General features: G+C 37.3%; 1 protein-coding gene across 1 annotated transcript in view; it reads left to right on the top strand.

Moving 5' to 3' along the window:
* The window catches only part of LOC139417919 (neurobeachin-like), a 278,963-nt gene that overhangs the window by 250,776 nt on the left and 14,153 nt on the right, over window positions 1–14,034 (top strand). Inside the window, exons 55-56 of the mRNA XM_071166910.1 lie at window positions 699–866; window positions 12,351–12,440. Of these exons, the coding sequence (XP_071023011.1) occupies window positions 699–866; window positions 12,351–12,440 (258 nt within the window). The remainder of the gene's footprint in view (window positions 1–698; window positions 867–12,350; window positions 12,441–14,034) is intronic.

The following is a 14,034-nucleotide window of genomic DNA, read 5'->3' as shown; positions in this document are numbered from 1 at the left end:
AAACATTGCTACATCGAGCCGGTCGGTCACATTTATCAGGCAAATGGAAGAAAAGGGGTTGAATTAACTGAACTTGTCCGTCTTGTTTTAATTTCTTAATGAATACACCCCCCTACAATACCACTGGAGAAGGCTTACTGCCCTACAGCTACAGGACTAGGGCATGACCTTTCTCTTCCCTCCCTCCCCTTCCTTCCTTCCTTCCTTCCTTCCGCCCCTCTCTCCCCTCTCTCCCATCCCTCCTTCCTTCATTCCCTCTCTCCCTTCCCTCGCTCCCTTCCTCCCTCTCCTTCCCTTCCTCCTTCCTTCCTTCCCTCTCTCCCTCCCTCTCTCCCTCCCTCCTTCCTCCCTTCCCTCCTTCCTTCCTTCCCTCTCTCCCTCCCTCTCTCCCTTCCTCCCTCCTTCCTTCCCTCGCTCCCTCCCTCTCTTCCCTTCCTCCTTCCTTCCTTCCCTCTCTCCCTCCCTCTCTCCCTTCCTCCTTCCTTCCTTCCCTCCTTCCTTCCTCCTTCCTTCCTTCCCTTCCTCCTTCCTTCCCTTCCTCCTTCCTTCCTTCCCTCTCTCCTCCCTCCCTCCCTCCCTTCCTCCTTCCTTCCTTCCCTCTCTCCTCCTTCCTTCCCTTCCTCCTTCCTTCCTTCCCTCTCTCCTCCCTCCCTCCCTTCCTCCTTCCTTCCTTCCCTCTCTCCTCCCTCTCTCTCTAGGCGTTGGAGAGTGAGTTTGTGTCGTGCCAGCTGCACCAGTGGATAGATCTGATATTTGGTTATAAGCAGCGAGGGCCCGAGGCTGTACGAGCTCTTAACGTCTTCCACTTCCTGTCCTATGAGGGTTCCGTCACCTTGGATACCATCACCGACTCCGCACAGCGGGAGGTAGGTCACCTGGCTGTCGCCATGACTCACCATGACAACCGTCACAGGGCAGCGGTGTCGAGAAGTGAAGTACTATGATAAAACAACATCATGTATAACAACATGTCAAATGTCAAATAAAAATGTATTGGTCGCGAGATCATTAGAAAGTGTGATCAGTAATATTAATAGTATAGAAGAAAGTGTCAAAAAAAAATATATATATATATATATATATATATATATTGAAATTTGAATTTGCATTTTGTAATCTTAACATAATGAACAGGAATGAAATGTATTCTCTTGCTGAAAGCCACGCCTCTAATAAGCCACACCTCTAATAAGACACGCCCCTAATAAGACACGCCTCCTGAAAATAAGATAAGGAATATATTCAAAAAAGACCCAGCTGCTAGAACAACCTGGCAGAGGCAGTAAAACATACCCAACTGATGGTTAAATGAACCCATGTTTGGATCATCCAAACAACCCAAAATATTGGGTTATTCACAACCCAACTGTCTGGGTCAACATAACCCAGCATCTGTCCAATATTTAACCTGGGTTACTTAATAACCCAGTTCTGTCCAATATTTAACCTGGGTTACTTAATAACCCAGTTCTGTCCAATATTTAACCTGGGTTACTTAATAACCCAGTTCTGTCCAATATTTAACCTGGGTTACTTAATAACCCAGTTCTGTCCAATACTTAACCTGGGTTACTTAATAACCCAGTTCTGTCCAATATTTAACCAGTGGTTACTTAATAACCCAGTTCTGTCCAATATTTAACCTGGGTTACTTAATAACCCAGTTCTGTCCAATATTTAACCAGTGGTTACTTAATAACCCAGTTCTGTCCAATATTTAACCTGGGTTACTTAATAACCCAGTTCTGTCCAATATTTAACCAGTGGTTTCTTAATAACCCAGTTCTGTCCAATATTTAACCAGTGGTTACTTAATAACCCAGTTCTGTCCAATATTTAACCAGTGGTTACTTAATAACCCAGTTCTGTCCAATATTTAACCAGTGGTTACTTAATAACCCAGTGCTGTCCAATATTTAACCAGTGGTTACTAAATAACCCAGTTCTGTCCAATATTTAACCTGGGTTACTTAATAACCCAGCATCTGTCCAATATTTAACCAGTGGTTACTTAATAACCCAGTTCTGTCCAATATTTAACCTGGGTTACTTAATAACCCAGTTCTGTCCAATATTTAACCAGTGGTTACTTAATAACCCAGTTCTGTCCAATATTTAACCTGGGTTACTTAATAACCCAGTTCTGTCCAATATTTAACCTGGGTTACTTAATAACCCAGTTCTGTCTGGGTTACTTAATAAATATTTAACCTGGGTTACTTAATAACCCAGGTTACTTAATAACCCAGTTCTGTCCAATATTTAACCAGTGGTTACTTAATAACCCAGTTCTGTCCAATATTTAACCAGTGGTTACTTAATAACCCAGTTTTGTCCAATATTTAACCTGGGTTACTTAATAACCCAGTTCTGTCCAATATTTAACAAGTGGTTACTTAATAACCCAGTTCTGTCCAATATTTAACCAGTGGTTACTTAATAACCCAGTACTGTCCAATATTTAACCAGTGGTTACTTAATAACCCAGTTCTGTCCAATATTTAACCAGTGGTTACTTAATAACCCAGTTCTGTCCAATATTTAACCAGTGGTTACTTAATAACCCAGTTCTGTCCAATATTTAACCTGGGTTACTTAATAACCCAGTTCTGTCCAATATTTAACCTGGGTTACTTAATAACCCAGTTCTGTCCAATATTTAACCAGTGGTTACTTAATAACCCAGTTCTGTCCAATATTTAACCTGGGTTACTTAATAACTATTTCTGTCCAATATTTAACCAGTGGTTACTTAATAACCCAGTTCTGTCCAATATTTAACCAGTGGTTACTTAATAACCCAGTTCTGTCCAATATTTAACCTGGGTTACTTAATAACCCAGTTCTGTCCAATATTTAACCTGGGTTACTTAATAACCCAGTTCTGTCCAATATTTAACCAGTGGTTACTTAATAACCCAGTTCTGTCCAATATTTAACCTGGGTTACTTAATAACCCAGTTCTGTCCAATATTTAACCTGGGTTACTTAATAACCCAGTTATGTCCAATATTTAACCTGGGTTACTTAATAACCCAGTTCTGTCCAATATTTAACCTGGGTTACTTAATAATCCAGTTCTGTCCAGTATTTAACCAGTGTTTACTTAATAACCCAGTTCTTTCCAATATTTAACCTGGGTTACTTAATAACCCAGTTCTGTCCAATATTTAACCAGTGGTTACTTAATAACCCAGTTCTGTCCAATATTTAACCAGTGGTTACTTAATAACCCAGTTCTGTCCAATATTTAACCTGGGTTACTTAATAACCCTTAATAACCCAGTTCTGTCCAATATTTAACCAGTGGTTACTTAATAACATAGTTCTGTCCAATATTTAACCTGGGTTACTTAATAACCCAGTTCTGTCCAATATTTAACCAGTGGTTACTTAATAACCCAGTTCTGTCCAATATTTAACCTGGGTTACTTAATAACCCAGTTCTGTCCAATATTTAACCTGGGTTACTTAATAACCCAGTTCTGTCCAATATTTAACCAGTGGTTACTTAATAACCCAGTTCTGTCCAATATTTAACCTGGGTTACTTAATAACCCAGTTCTGTCCAATATTTAACCAGTGGTTACTTAATAACCCAGTTCTGTCCAATATTTAACCAGTGGTTACTTAATAACCCAGTTCTGTCCAATATTTAACCAGTGGTTACTTAATAACCCAGTTCTGTCCAATATTTAACCTGGGTTACTTAATAACCCAGTTCTGTCCAATATTTAACCAGTGGTTACTTAATAACCCAGTTCTGTCCAATATTTAACCTGGGTTACTTAATAACCCAGTTCTGTCCAATATTTAACCTGGGTTACTTAATAACCCAGTTCTGTCCAATATTTAACCTGGGTTACTTAATAACCCAGTTCTGTCCAATATTTAACCTGGGTTACTTAATAACCCAGTTCTGTCCAATATTTAACCTGGGTTACTTAATAACCCAGTTCTGTCCAATATTTAACCTGGGTTACTTAATAACCCAGTTCTGTCCAATATTTAACCTGGGTTACTTAATAACCCAGTTCTGTCCAATATTTAACCAGTGGTTACTTAATAACCCAGTTCTGTCCAATATTTAACCTGGGTTACTTAATAACCCAGTTCTGTCCAATATTTAACCAGTGGTTACTTAATAACCCAGTTCTGTCCAATATTTAACCTGGGTTACTTAATAATTCATTTCTGTCCAATATTTAACCAGTGGTTACTTAATAACCCAGTTCTGTCCAATATTTAACAAGTGGTTACTTAATATCCCAGTTCTGTCCAATATTTAACCTGGGTTACTTAATAACCCAGTTCTGTCCAATATTTAACCAGTGGTTACTTAATAACCCAGTTCTGTCCAATATTTAACCTGGGTTACTTAATAACCCAGTTCTGTCCAATATTTAACCAGTGGTTACTTAATAACCCAGTTCTGTCCAATATTTAACCAGTGGTTACTTAATAACCCAGTTCTGTCCAATATTTAACCAGTGGTTACTTAATAACCCAGTTCTGTCCAATATTTAACCTGGGTTACTTAATAACCCAGTTCTGTCCAATATTTAACCAGTGGTTACTTAATAACCCAGTTCTGTCCAATATTTAACAAGTGGTTACTTAATAACCCAGTTCTGTCCAATATTTATACCTGTCCAATATTTAACCTGGGTTACTTAATAACCCAGTTCTGTCCAATATTTAACCTGGGTTACTTAATAACCCAGTTCTGTCCAATATTTAACCTGGGTTACTTAATAACCCTGGGTTAATTAATAACCCAGTTCTGTCCAATATTTAACCTGGGTTACTTAATAACCCAGTTCTGTCCAATATTTAACCAGTGGTTACTTAATAACCCAGTTATGTCCAATATTTAACCTGGGTTACTTAATAACCCAGTTCTGTCCAATATTTAACCAGTGGTTACTTAATAACCCAGTTCTGTCCAATATTTAACAAGTGGTTACTTAATAACCCAGTTCTGTCCAATATTTAACCAGTGGTTACTTAATAACCCAGTTCTGTCCAATATTTAACCTGGGTTACTTAATAACCCAGTTCTGTCCAATATTTAACCAGTGGTTACTTAATAACCCAGTTCTGTCCAATATTTAACAAGTGGTTACTTAATATCCCAGTTCTGTCCAATATTTAACCTGGGTTACTTAATAACCCAGTTCTGTCCAATATTTAACCAGTGGTTACTTAATAACCCAGTTCTGTCCAATATTTAACCTGGGTTACTTAATAACCCAGTTCTGTCCAATATTTAACCAGTGGTTACTTAATAACCCAGTTCTGTCCAATATTTAACCAGTGGTTACTTAATAACCCAGTTCTGTCCAATATTTAACCAGTGGTTACTTAATAACCCAGTTCTGTCCAATATTTAACCTGGGTTACTTAATAACCCAGTTCTGTCCAATATTTAACCAGTGGTTACTTAATAACCCAGTTCTGTCCAATATTTAACAAGTGGTTACTTAATAACCCAGTTCTGTCCAATATTTAACCTGGGTTACTTAATAACCCAGTTCTGTCCAATATTTAACCAGTGGTTACTTAATAACCCAGTTCTGTCCAATATTTAACCTGGGTTACTTAATAACCCAGTTCTGTCCAATATTTAACCAGTGGTTACTTAATAACCCAGTTCTGTCCAATATTTAACCTGGGTTACTTAATAACCCAGTTCTGTCCAATATTTAACCTGGGTTACTTAATAACCCAGTTCTGTCCAATATTTAACCAGTGGTTACTTAATAACCCAGTTCTGTCCAATATTTAACCTGGGTTACTTAATAACCCAGTTCTGTCCAATATTTAACCAGTGGTTACTTAATAACCCAGTTCTGTCCAATATTTAACCTGGGTTACTTAATAACCCAGTTCTGTCCAATATTTAACCAGTGGTTACTTAATAACCCAGTTCTGTCCAATATTTAACCAGTGGTTACTTAATAACCCAGTTCTGTCCAATATTTAACCTGGGTTACTTAATAACCCAGTTCTGTCCAATATTTAACCAGTGGTTACTTAATAACCCAGTTCTGTCCAATATTTAACCTGGGTTACTTAATAACCCAGTTCTGTCCAATATTTAACCAGTGGTTACTTAATAACCCAGTTCTGTCCAATATTTAACCAGTGGTTACTTAATAACCCAGTTCTGTCCAATATTTAACCTGGTTACTTAATAACCCAGTTCTGTCCAATATTTAACCAGTGGTTACTTAATAACCCAGTTCTGTCCAATATTTAACCTGGGTTACTTAATAACCCAGTTCTGTCCAATATTTAACCAGTGGTTACTTAATAACCCAGTTCTGTCCAATATTTAACAAGTGGTTACTTAATAACCCAGTTCTGTCCAATATTTAACCTGGGTTACTTAATAACCCAGTTCTGTCCAATATTTAACCTGGGTTACTTAATAACCCAGTTCTGTCCAATATTTAACCAGTGGTTACTTAATAACCCAGTTCTGTCCAATATTTAACCTGGGTTACTTAATAACCCAGTTCTGTCCAATATTTAACCTGGGTTACTTAATAACCCAGTTCTGTCCAATATTTAACCAGTGGTTACTTAATAACCCAGTTCTGTCCAATATTTAACCTGGGTTACTTAATAACCCAGTTCTGTCCAATATTTAACCAGTGGTTACTTAATAACCCAGTTCTGTCCAATATTTAACAAGTGGTTACTTAATAACCCAGTTCTGTCCAATATTTAACCTGGGTTACTTAATAACCCAGTTCTGTCCAATATTTAACCTGGGTTACTTAATAACCCAGTTCTGTCCAATATTTAACCTGGGTTACTTAATAACCCAGTTCTGTCCAATATTTAACCTGGGTTACTTAATAACCCAGTTCTGTCCAATATTTAACCTGGGTTACTTAATAACCCAGTTCTGTCCAATATTTAACCAGTGGTTACTTAATAACCCAGTTATGTCCAATATTTAACCTGGGTTACTTAATAACCCAGTTCTGTCCAATATTTAACCAGTGGTTACTTAATAACCCAGTTCTGTCCAATATTTAACCTGGGTTACTTAATAACCCAGTTCTGTCCAATATTTAACCAGTGGTTACTTAATAACCCAGTTCTGTCCAATATTTAACAAGTGGTTACTTAATATCCCAGTTCTGTCCAATATTTAACCTGGGTTACTTAATAACCCAGTTCTGTCCAATATTTAACCAGTGGTTACTTAATAACCCAGTTCTGTCCAATATTTAACCAGTGGTTACTTAATAACCCAGTTCTGTCCAATATTTAACCAGTGGTTACTTAATAACCCAGTTCTGTCCAATATTTAACCTGGGTTACTTAATAACCCAGTTCTGTCCAATATTTAACCAGTGGTTACTTAATAACCCAGTTCTGTCCAATATTTAACAAGTGGTTACTTAATAACCCAGTTCTGTCCAATATTTAACCTGGGTTACTTAATAACCCAGTTCTGTCCAATATTTAACCAGTGGTTACTTAATAACCCAGTTCTGTCCAATATTTAACCTGGGTTACTTAATAACCCAGTTCTGTCCAATATTTAACCCGTGGTTACTTAATAACCCAGTTCTGTCCAATATTTAACCTGGGTTACTTAATAACCCTGTTCTGTCCAATATTTAACCTGGGTTACTTAATAACCCAGTTCTGTCCAATATTTAACCAGTGGTTACTTAATAACCCAGTTCTGTCCAATATTTAACCTGGGTTACTTAATAACCCAGTTCTGTCCAATATTTAACCAGTGGTTACTTAATAACCCAGTTCTGTCCAATATTTAACCTGGGTTACTTAATAACCCAGTTCTGTCCAATATTTAACCAGTGGTTACTTAATAACCCAGTTCTGTCCAATATTTAACCAGTGGTTACTTAATAACCCAGTTCTGTCCAATATTTAACCTGGGTTACTTAATAACCCAGTTCTGTCCAATATTTAACCAGTGGTTACTTAATAACCCAGTTCTGTCCAATATTTAACCTGGGTTACTTAATAACCCAGTTCTGTCCAATATTTAACCAGTGGTTACTTAATAACCCAGTTCTGTCCAATATTTAACCAGTGGTTACTTAATAACCCAGTTCTGTCCAATATTTAACCTGGGTTACTTAATAACCCAGTTACTTAATAACCCAGTTCTGTCCAATATTTAACCTGGGTTACTTAATTCTGTCCAATATTTAACCAGTGGTTATTTAATAACCCAGTTCTGTCCAATATTTAACCTGGGTTACTTAATAACCCAGTTCTGTCCAATATTTAACCTGGGTTACTTAATAACCTAGTTCTGTCCAATATTTAAACTGGGTTACTTAATAACCCAGTTCTGTCCAATATTTAACCAGTGGTTACTTAATAACCCAGTTCTGTCCAATACTTAACCTGGGTTACTTAATAACCCAGTTCTGTCCAATATTTAACCAGTGGTTACTTAATAACCCAGTTCTGTCCAATATTTAACCAGTGGTTACTTAATAACCCAGTTCTGTCCAATATTTAACCAGTGGTTACTTAATAACCCAGTTCTGTCCAATATTTAACCAGTGGTTACTTAATAACCCAGTTCTGTCCAATATTTAACCTGGGTTACTTAATAACCCAGTTCTGTCCAATATTTAACCTGGGTTACTTAATAACCCAGTTCTGTCCAATATTTAACCAGTGGTTACTTAATAACCCAGTTCTGTCCAATATTTAACCTGGGTTACTTAATAACCCATTTCTGTCCAATATTTAACCAGTGGTTACTTAATAACCCAGTTCTGTCCAATATTTAACCAGTGGTTACTTAATAACCCAGTTCTGTCCAATATTTAACCTGGGTTACTTAATAACCCAGTTCTGTCCAATATTTAACCTGGGTTACTTAATAACCCAGTTCTGTCCAATATTTAACCAGTGGTTACTTAATAACCCAGTTCTGTCCAATATTTAACCTGGGTTACTTAATAACCCAGTTCTGTCCAATATTTAACCTGGGTTACTTAATAACCCAGTTATGTCCAATATTTAACCTGGGTTACTTAATAACCCAGTTCTGTCCAATATTTAACCTGGGTTACTTAATAACCCAGTTCTGTCCAATATTTAACCAGTGGTTACTTAATAACCCAGTTCTGTCCAATATTTAACCTGGGTTACTTAATAACCCAGTTCTGTCCAATATTTAACCAGTGGTTACTTAATAACCCAGTTCTGTCCAATATTTAACCTGGGTTACTTAATAACCCAGTTCTGTCCAATATTTAACCTGGGTTACTTAATAACCCAGTTCTGTCCAATATTTAACCAGTGGTTACTTAATAACCCAGTTCTGTCCAATATTTAACCTGGGTTACTTAATAACCCAGTTCTGTCCAATATTTAACCAGTGGTTACTTAATAACCCAGTTCTGTCCAATATTTAACCTGGGTTACTTAATAACCCAGTTCTGTCCAATATTTAACCTGGGTTACTTAATAACCCAGTTCTGTCCAATAGTTAACCAGTGGTTACTTAATAACCCAGTTCTGTCCAATATTTAACCTGGGTTACTTAATAACCCAGTTCTGTCCAATATTTAACCAGTGGTTACTTAATAACCCAGTTCTGTCCAATATTTAACCTGGGTTACTTAATAACCCAGTTCTGTCCAATATTTAACCAGTGGTTACTTAATAACCCAGTTCTGTCCAATATTTAACCAGTGGTTACTTAATAACCCAGTTCTGTCCAATATTTAACCTGGGTTACTTAATAACCCAGTTCTGTCCAATATTTAACCAGTGGTTACTTAATAACCCAGTTCTGTCCAATATTTAACCAGTGGTTACTTAATAACCCAGTTCTGTACAATATTTAACCTGGGTTACTTAATAACCCAGTTCTGTCCAATATTTAACCAGTGGTTACTTAATAACCCAGTTCTGTCCAATATTTAACCTGGGTTACTTAATAACCCAGTTCTGTCCAATATTTAACCTGGGTTACTTAATAACCCAGTTCTGTCCAATATTTAACCTGGGTTACTTAATAACCCAGTTCTGTCCAATATTTAACCTGGGTTACTTAATAACCCAGTTCTGTCCAATACTTAACCTGGGTTACTTAATAACCCAGTTCTGTCCAATATTTAACCTGGGTTACTTAATAACCCAGTTCTGTCCAATATTTAACCAGTGGTTACTTAATAACCCAGTTATGTCCAATATTTAACCTGGGTTACTTAATAACCCAGTTCTGTCCAATATTTAACCAGTGGTTACTTAATAACCCAGTTCTGTCCAATATTTAACCTGGGTTACTTAATAACCCATTTCTGTCCAATATTTAACCAGTGGTTACTTAATAACCCAGTTCTGTCCAATATTTAACAAGTGGTTACTTAATATCCCAGTTCTGTCCAATATTTAACCTGGGTTACTTAATAACCCAGTTCTGTCCAATATTTAACCAGTGGTTACTTAATAACCCAGTTCTGTCCAATATTTAACCTGGGTTACTTAATAACCCAGTTCTGTCCAATATTTAACCAGTGGTTACTTAATAACCCAGTTCTGTCCAATATTTAACCAGTGGTTACTTAATAACCCAGTTCTGTCCAATATTTAACCAGTGGTTACTTAATAACCCAGTTCTGTCCAATATTTAACCTGGGTTACTTAATAACCCAGTTCTGTCCAATATTTAACCAGTGGTTACTTAATAACCCAGTTCTGTCCAATATTTAACAAGTGGTTACTTAATAACCCAGTTCTGTCCAATATTTAACCTGGGTTACTTAATAACCCAGTTCTGTCCAATATTTAACCAGTGGTTACTTAATAACCCAGTTCTGTCCAATATTTAACCTTGGTTACTTAATAACCCAGTTCTGTCCAATATTTAACCCGTGGTTACTTAATAACCCAGTTCTGTCCAATATTTAACCTGGGTTACTTAATAACCCTGTTCTGTCCAATATTTAACCTGGGTTACTTAATAACCCAGTTCTGTCCAATATTTAACCAGTGGTTACTTAATAACCCAGTTCTGTCCAATATTTAACCTGGGTTACTTAATAACCCAGTTCTGTCCAATATTTAACCCGTGGTTACTTAATAACCCAGTTCTGTCCAATATTTAACCTGGGTTACTTAATAACCCTGTTCTGTCCAATATTTAACCTGGGTTACTTAATAACCCAGTTCTGTCCAATATTTAACCAGTGGTTACTTAATAACCCAGTTCTGTCCAATATTTAACCAGTGGTTACTTAATAACCCAGTTCTGTCCAATATTTAACCTGGGTTACTTAATAACCCAGTTCTGTCCAATATTTAACCAGTGGTTACTTAATAACCCAGTTCTGTCCAATATTTAACCTGGGTTACTTAATAACCCAGTTCTGTCCAATATTTAACCTGGGTTACTTAATAACTCAGTTCTGTCCAATATTTAACCTGGGTTACTTAATAACCCAGTTCTGTCCAATATTTAACCAGTGGTTACTTAATAACCCAGTTCTGTCCAATACTTAACCTGGGTTACTTAATAACCCAGTTCTGTCCAATATTTAACCAGTGGTTACTTAATAACCCAGTTCTGTCCAATATTTAACCTGGGTTACTTAATAACCCAGTTCTGTCCAATATTTAACCAGTGGTTACTTAATAACCCAGTTCTGTCCAATATTTAACCAGTGGTTACTTAATAACCCAGTTCTGTCCAATATTTAACCTGGGTTACTTAATAACCCAGCATCTGTCCAATATTTAACCAGTGGTTACTTAATAACCCAGTTCTGTCCAATATTTAACCAGTGGTTACTTAATAACCCAGTTCTGTCCAATATTTAACCTGGGTTACTTAATAACCCAGTTCTGTCCAATATTTAACCTGGGTTACTTAATAACCCAGTTCTGTCCAATATTTAACCTGGGTTACTTAATAACCCAGTTCTGTCCAATATTTAACCAGTGGTTACTTAATAACCCAGTTCTGTCCAATATTTAACCTGGGTTACTTAATAACCCAGTTCTGTCCAATATTTAACCAGTGGTTACTTAATAACCCAGTTCTGTCCAATATTTAACCTGGGTTACTTAATAACCCAGTTCTGTCCAATATTTAACCAGTGGTTACTTAATAACCCAGTTCTGTCCAATATTTAATTTAATGTTTACTTACCTTGAGTTGTTTTTTAACCCGTCATTTTTTGCAGTGTTATATTGTAATATTCCAGCCGTAGAAATATACTCTGTTTATTTAATTACAGCAACCCAATGTAATATTACTGATTATGCTTTTACCTCTATCTCTCTCCCCCCTCCTTCTCCCCCTCTCTCTCCCCCCTCTCTCTGCCCCCTAGTTGATGGAGACCCAGATCCAGGCATGTGGTCAGACTCCATCCCAGCTGCTGATCGAGCCCCACCCCCCTCGCTCCTCTGCCATGCACCTGGTGAGAACTCACACACACTCACACACACTCAGGGCCAGATTAAGACATTAAGACGTTTTCTCGCGATTGAATTTTGACAGCCGCAACCAACCATAGAAATATTATTCATAGATACCGTTCCAATTCAAGTTAGGGCTGGCAACTATTGCAAGTGAGTTTAATAGTCAAATTGGCAGGGTAAGAGATTCCAAAACACTTCTATGGACTATATGTCTATGGCCACAATGCAACAATCTGTATATTTGACATGCATGCTGGACCAATTGCGGCCTTCCCTTCTATTTGCAACATGTAACTGCCAAAATAAAGGAAACACCTGAGTAAACGAGGGATATAAATGTTACGTTTGCGGTGCATTTTCCTGGGATGGTTTGGGTCCACTAGTAGAATCTATGCTAAGGAACATTGAAGCTGTTCTGGCAGGTCGTGGTGGTAAGACACTATATTGGTGTTTTGTTTATTTTGGCAGTTACACTGCCTTGCAAAAATATTTATCTCCCTTGGTGGTTTTCCTATTTTGTTGTATAATTAAAATAGATTTTTTTTTGAGTTCATGTAATGGACAAAATAGTCCAAATTGGTGAAGTGAAATGGAAAAAATTACTTGTTTCAAAAAATTTAAAAAGAAAAGTGTTGCATCCGCTTTGCAATGAAATAAATAAGATCAAACAATTACCTTCAGAAGTCACATCATTAGTTAAATAAAGTCCACCTGTGTGCAATCTAAGTGTCACATGATCTCAGTATATATACACCGGTTCTGAAAGGCCCCAGAGTCTGCAACACCATTAATCAAGGGGCACCACCAAGCAAGCGGCACAATGAAGACCAAGGAGCTCTCCAAACGAAGTACAGATCAGGGCTGGGTTGTAAAAAAATATCAGAAACTTTGGACATCCCATGGAGCACCATTAAATAAAAAATGGAAAGAATATGGCACCACAACAAACCTGTCAAGAGAGGGCTGCCACCAAAACTCACAGACCAGGCAAGGAGGGCATTAATCAGAGAGGCAACAAAGAGACCAAAGATAACCCTGAAGGAGCTGCAAAGGTCCAGAGTGGAGATTGGAGTATCTGTCCATAGGACCACCTTAAGCCGTACACTCTACAGAGCTGGGCTTTATGGAAGAGTGGCCAGAAAAAAAACATTGCTTAAATAAAATAAATAAGAAAACATGTTTGATGTTCACCAAAAGGCATGTGGGACACTCCCCAAACATATGGAAGAAGGTACTCTGGTCAGATGAGACAAAAATTTAGCTTTTTGGTCATCAAGGAAAATGCTATGTCTTGCTCAAACCCAACACCTCTCATCACCCTGAGAACACCATCCCCACAGTGAAGCAAGGTGGTGGCAGCATCATACTGTAGGGATGTTTTTCATCAGCAGGGACTGGTCAGAATTGAAGGAATGATGGATGAGGCTAAATACAGGGAAATTCTTGAGGGAAACCTGTTTCAGTCTTCCAGAGATTTGAGGCTGGGACGAAGGTTCACCTTCCAGCAGGACATTGACCCTAAGTATACTGCTAAAGCCATACTCGAGTGGTTTAAGGGGAAACATTTAAACGTCTTGGATTGGCCTAGTTAAA

The sequence above is a fragment of the Oncorhynchus clarkii genome, chromosome 10, assembly GCF_045791955.1.
Source record: "Oncorhynchus clarkii lewisi isolate Uvic-CL-2024 chromosome 10, UVic_Ocla_1.0, whole genome shotgun sequence".
Classification (NCBI taxonomy): domain Eukaryota; kingdom Metazoa; phylum Chordata; class Actinopteri; order Salmoniformes; family Salmonidae; genus Oncorhynchus; species Oncorhynchus clarkii.
This window is presented reverse-complemented; position numbering and strand designations above follow the sequence as displayed.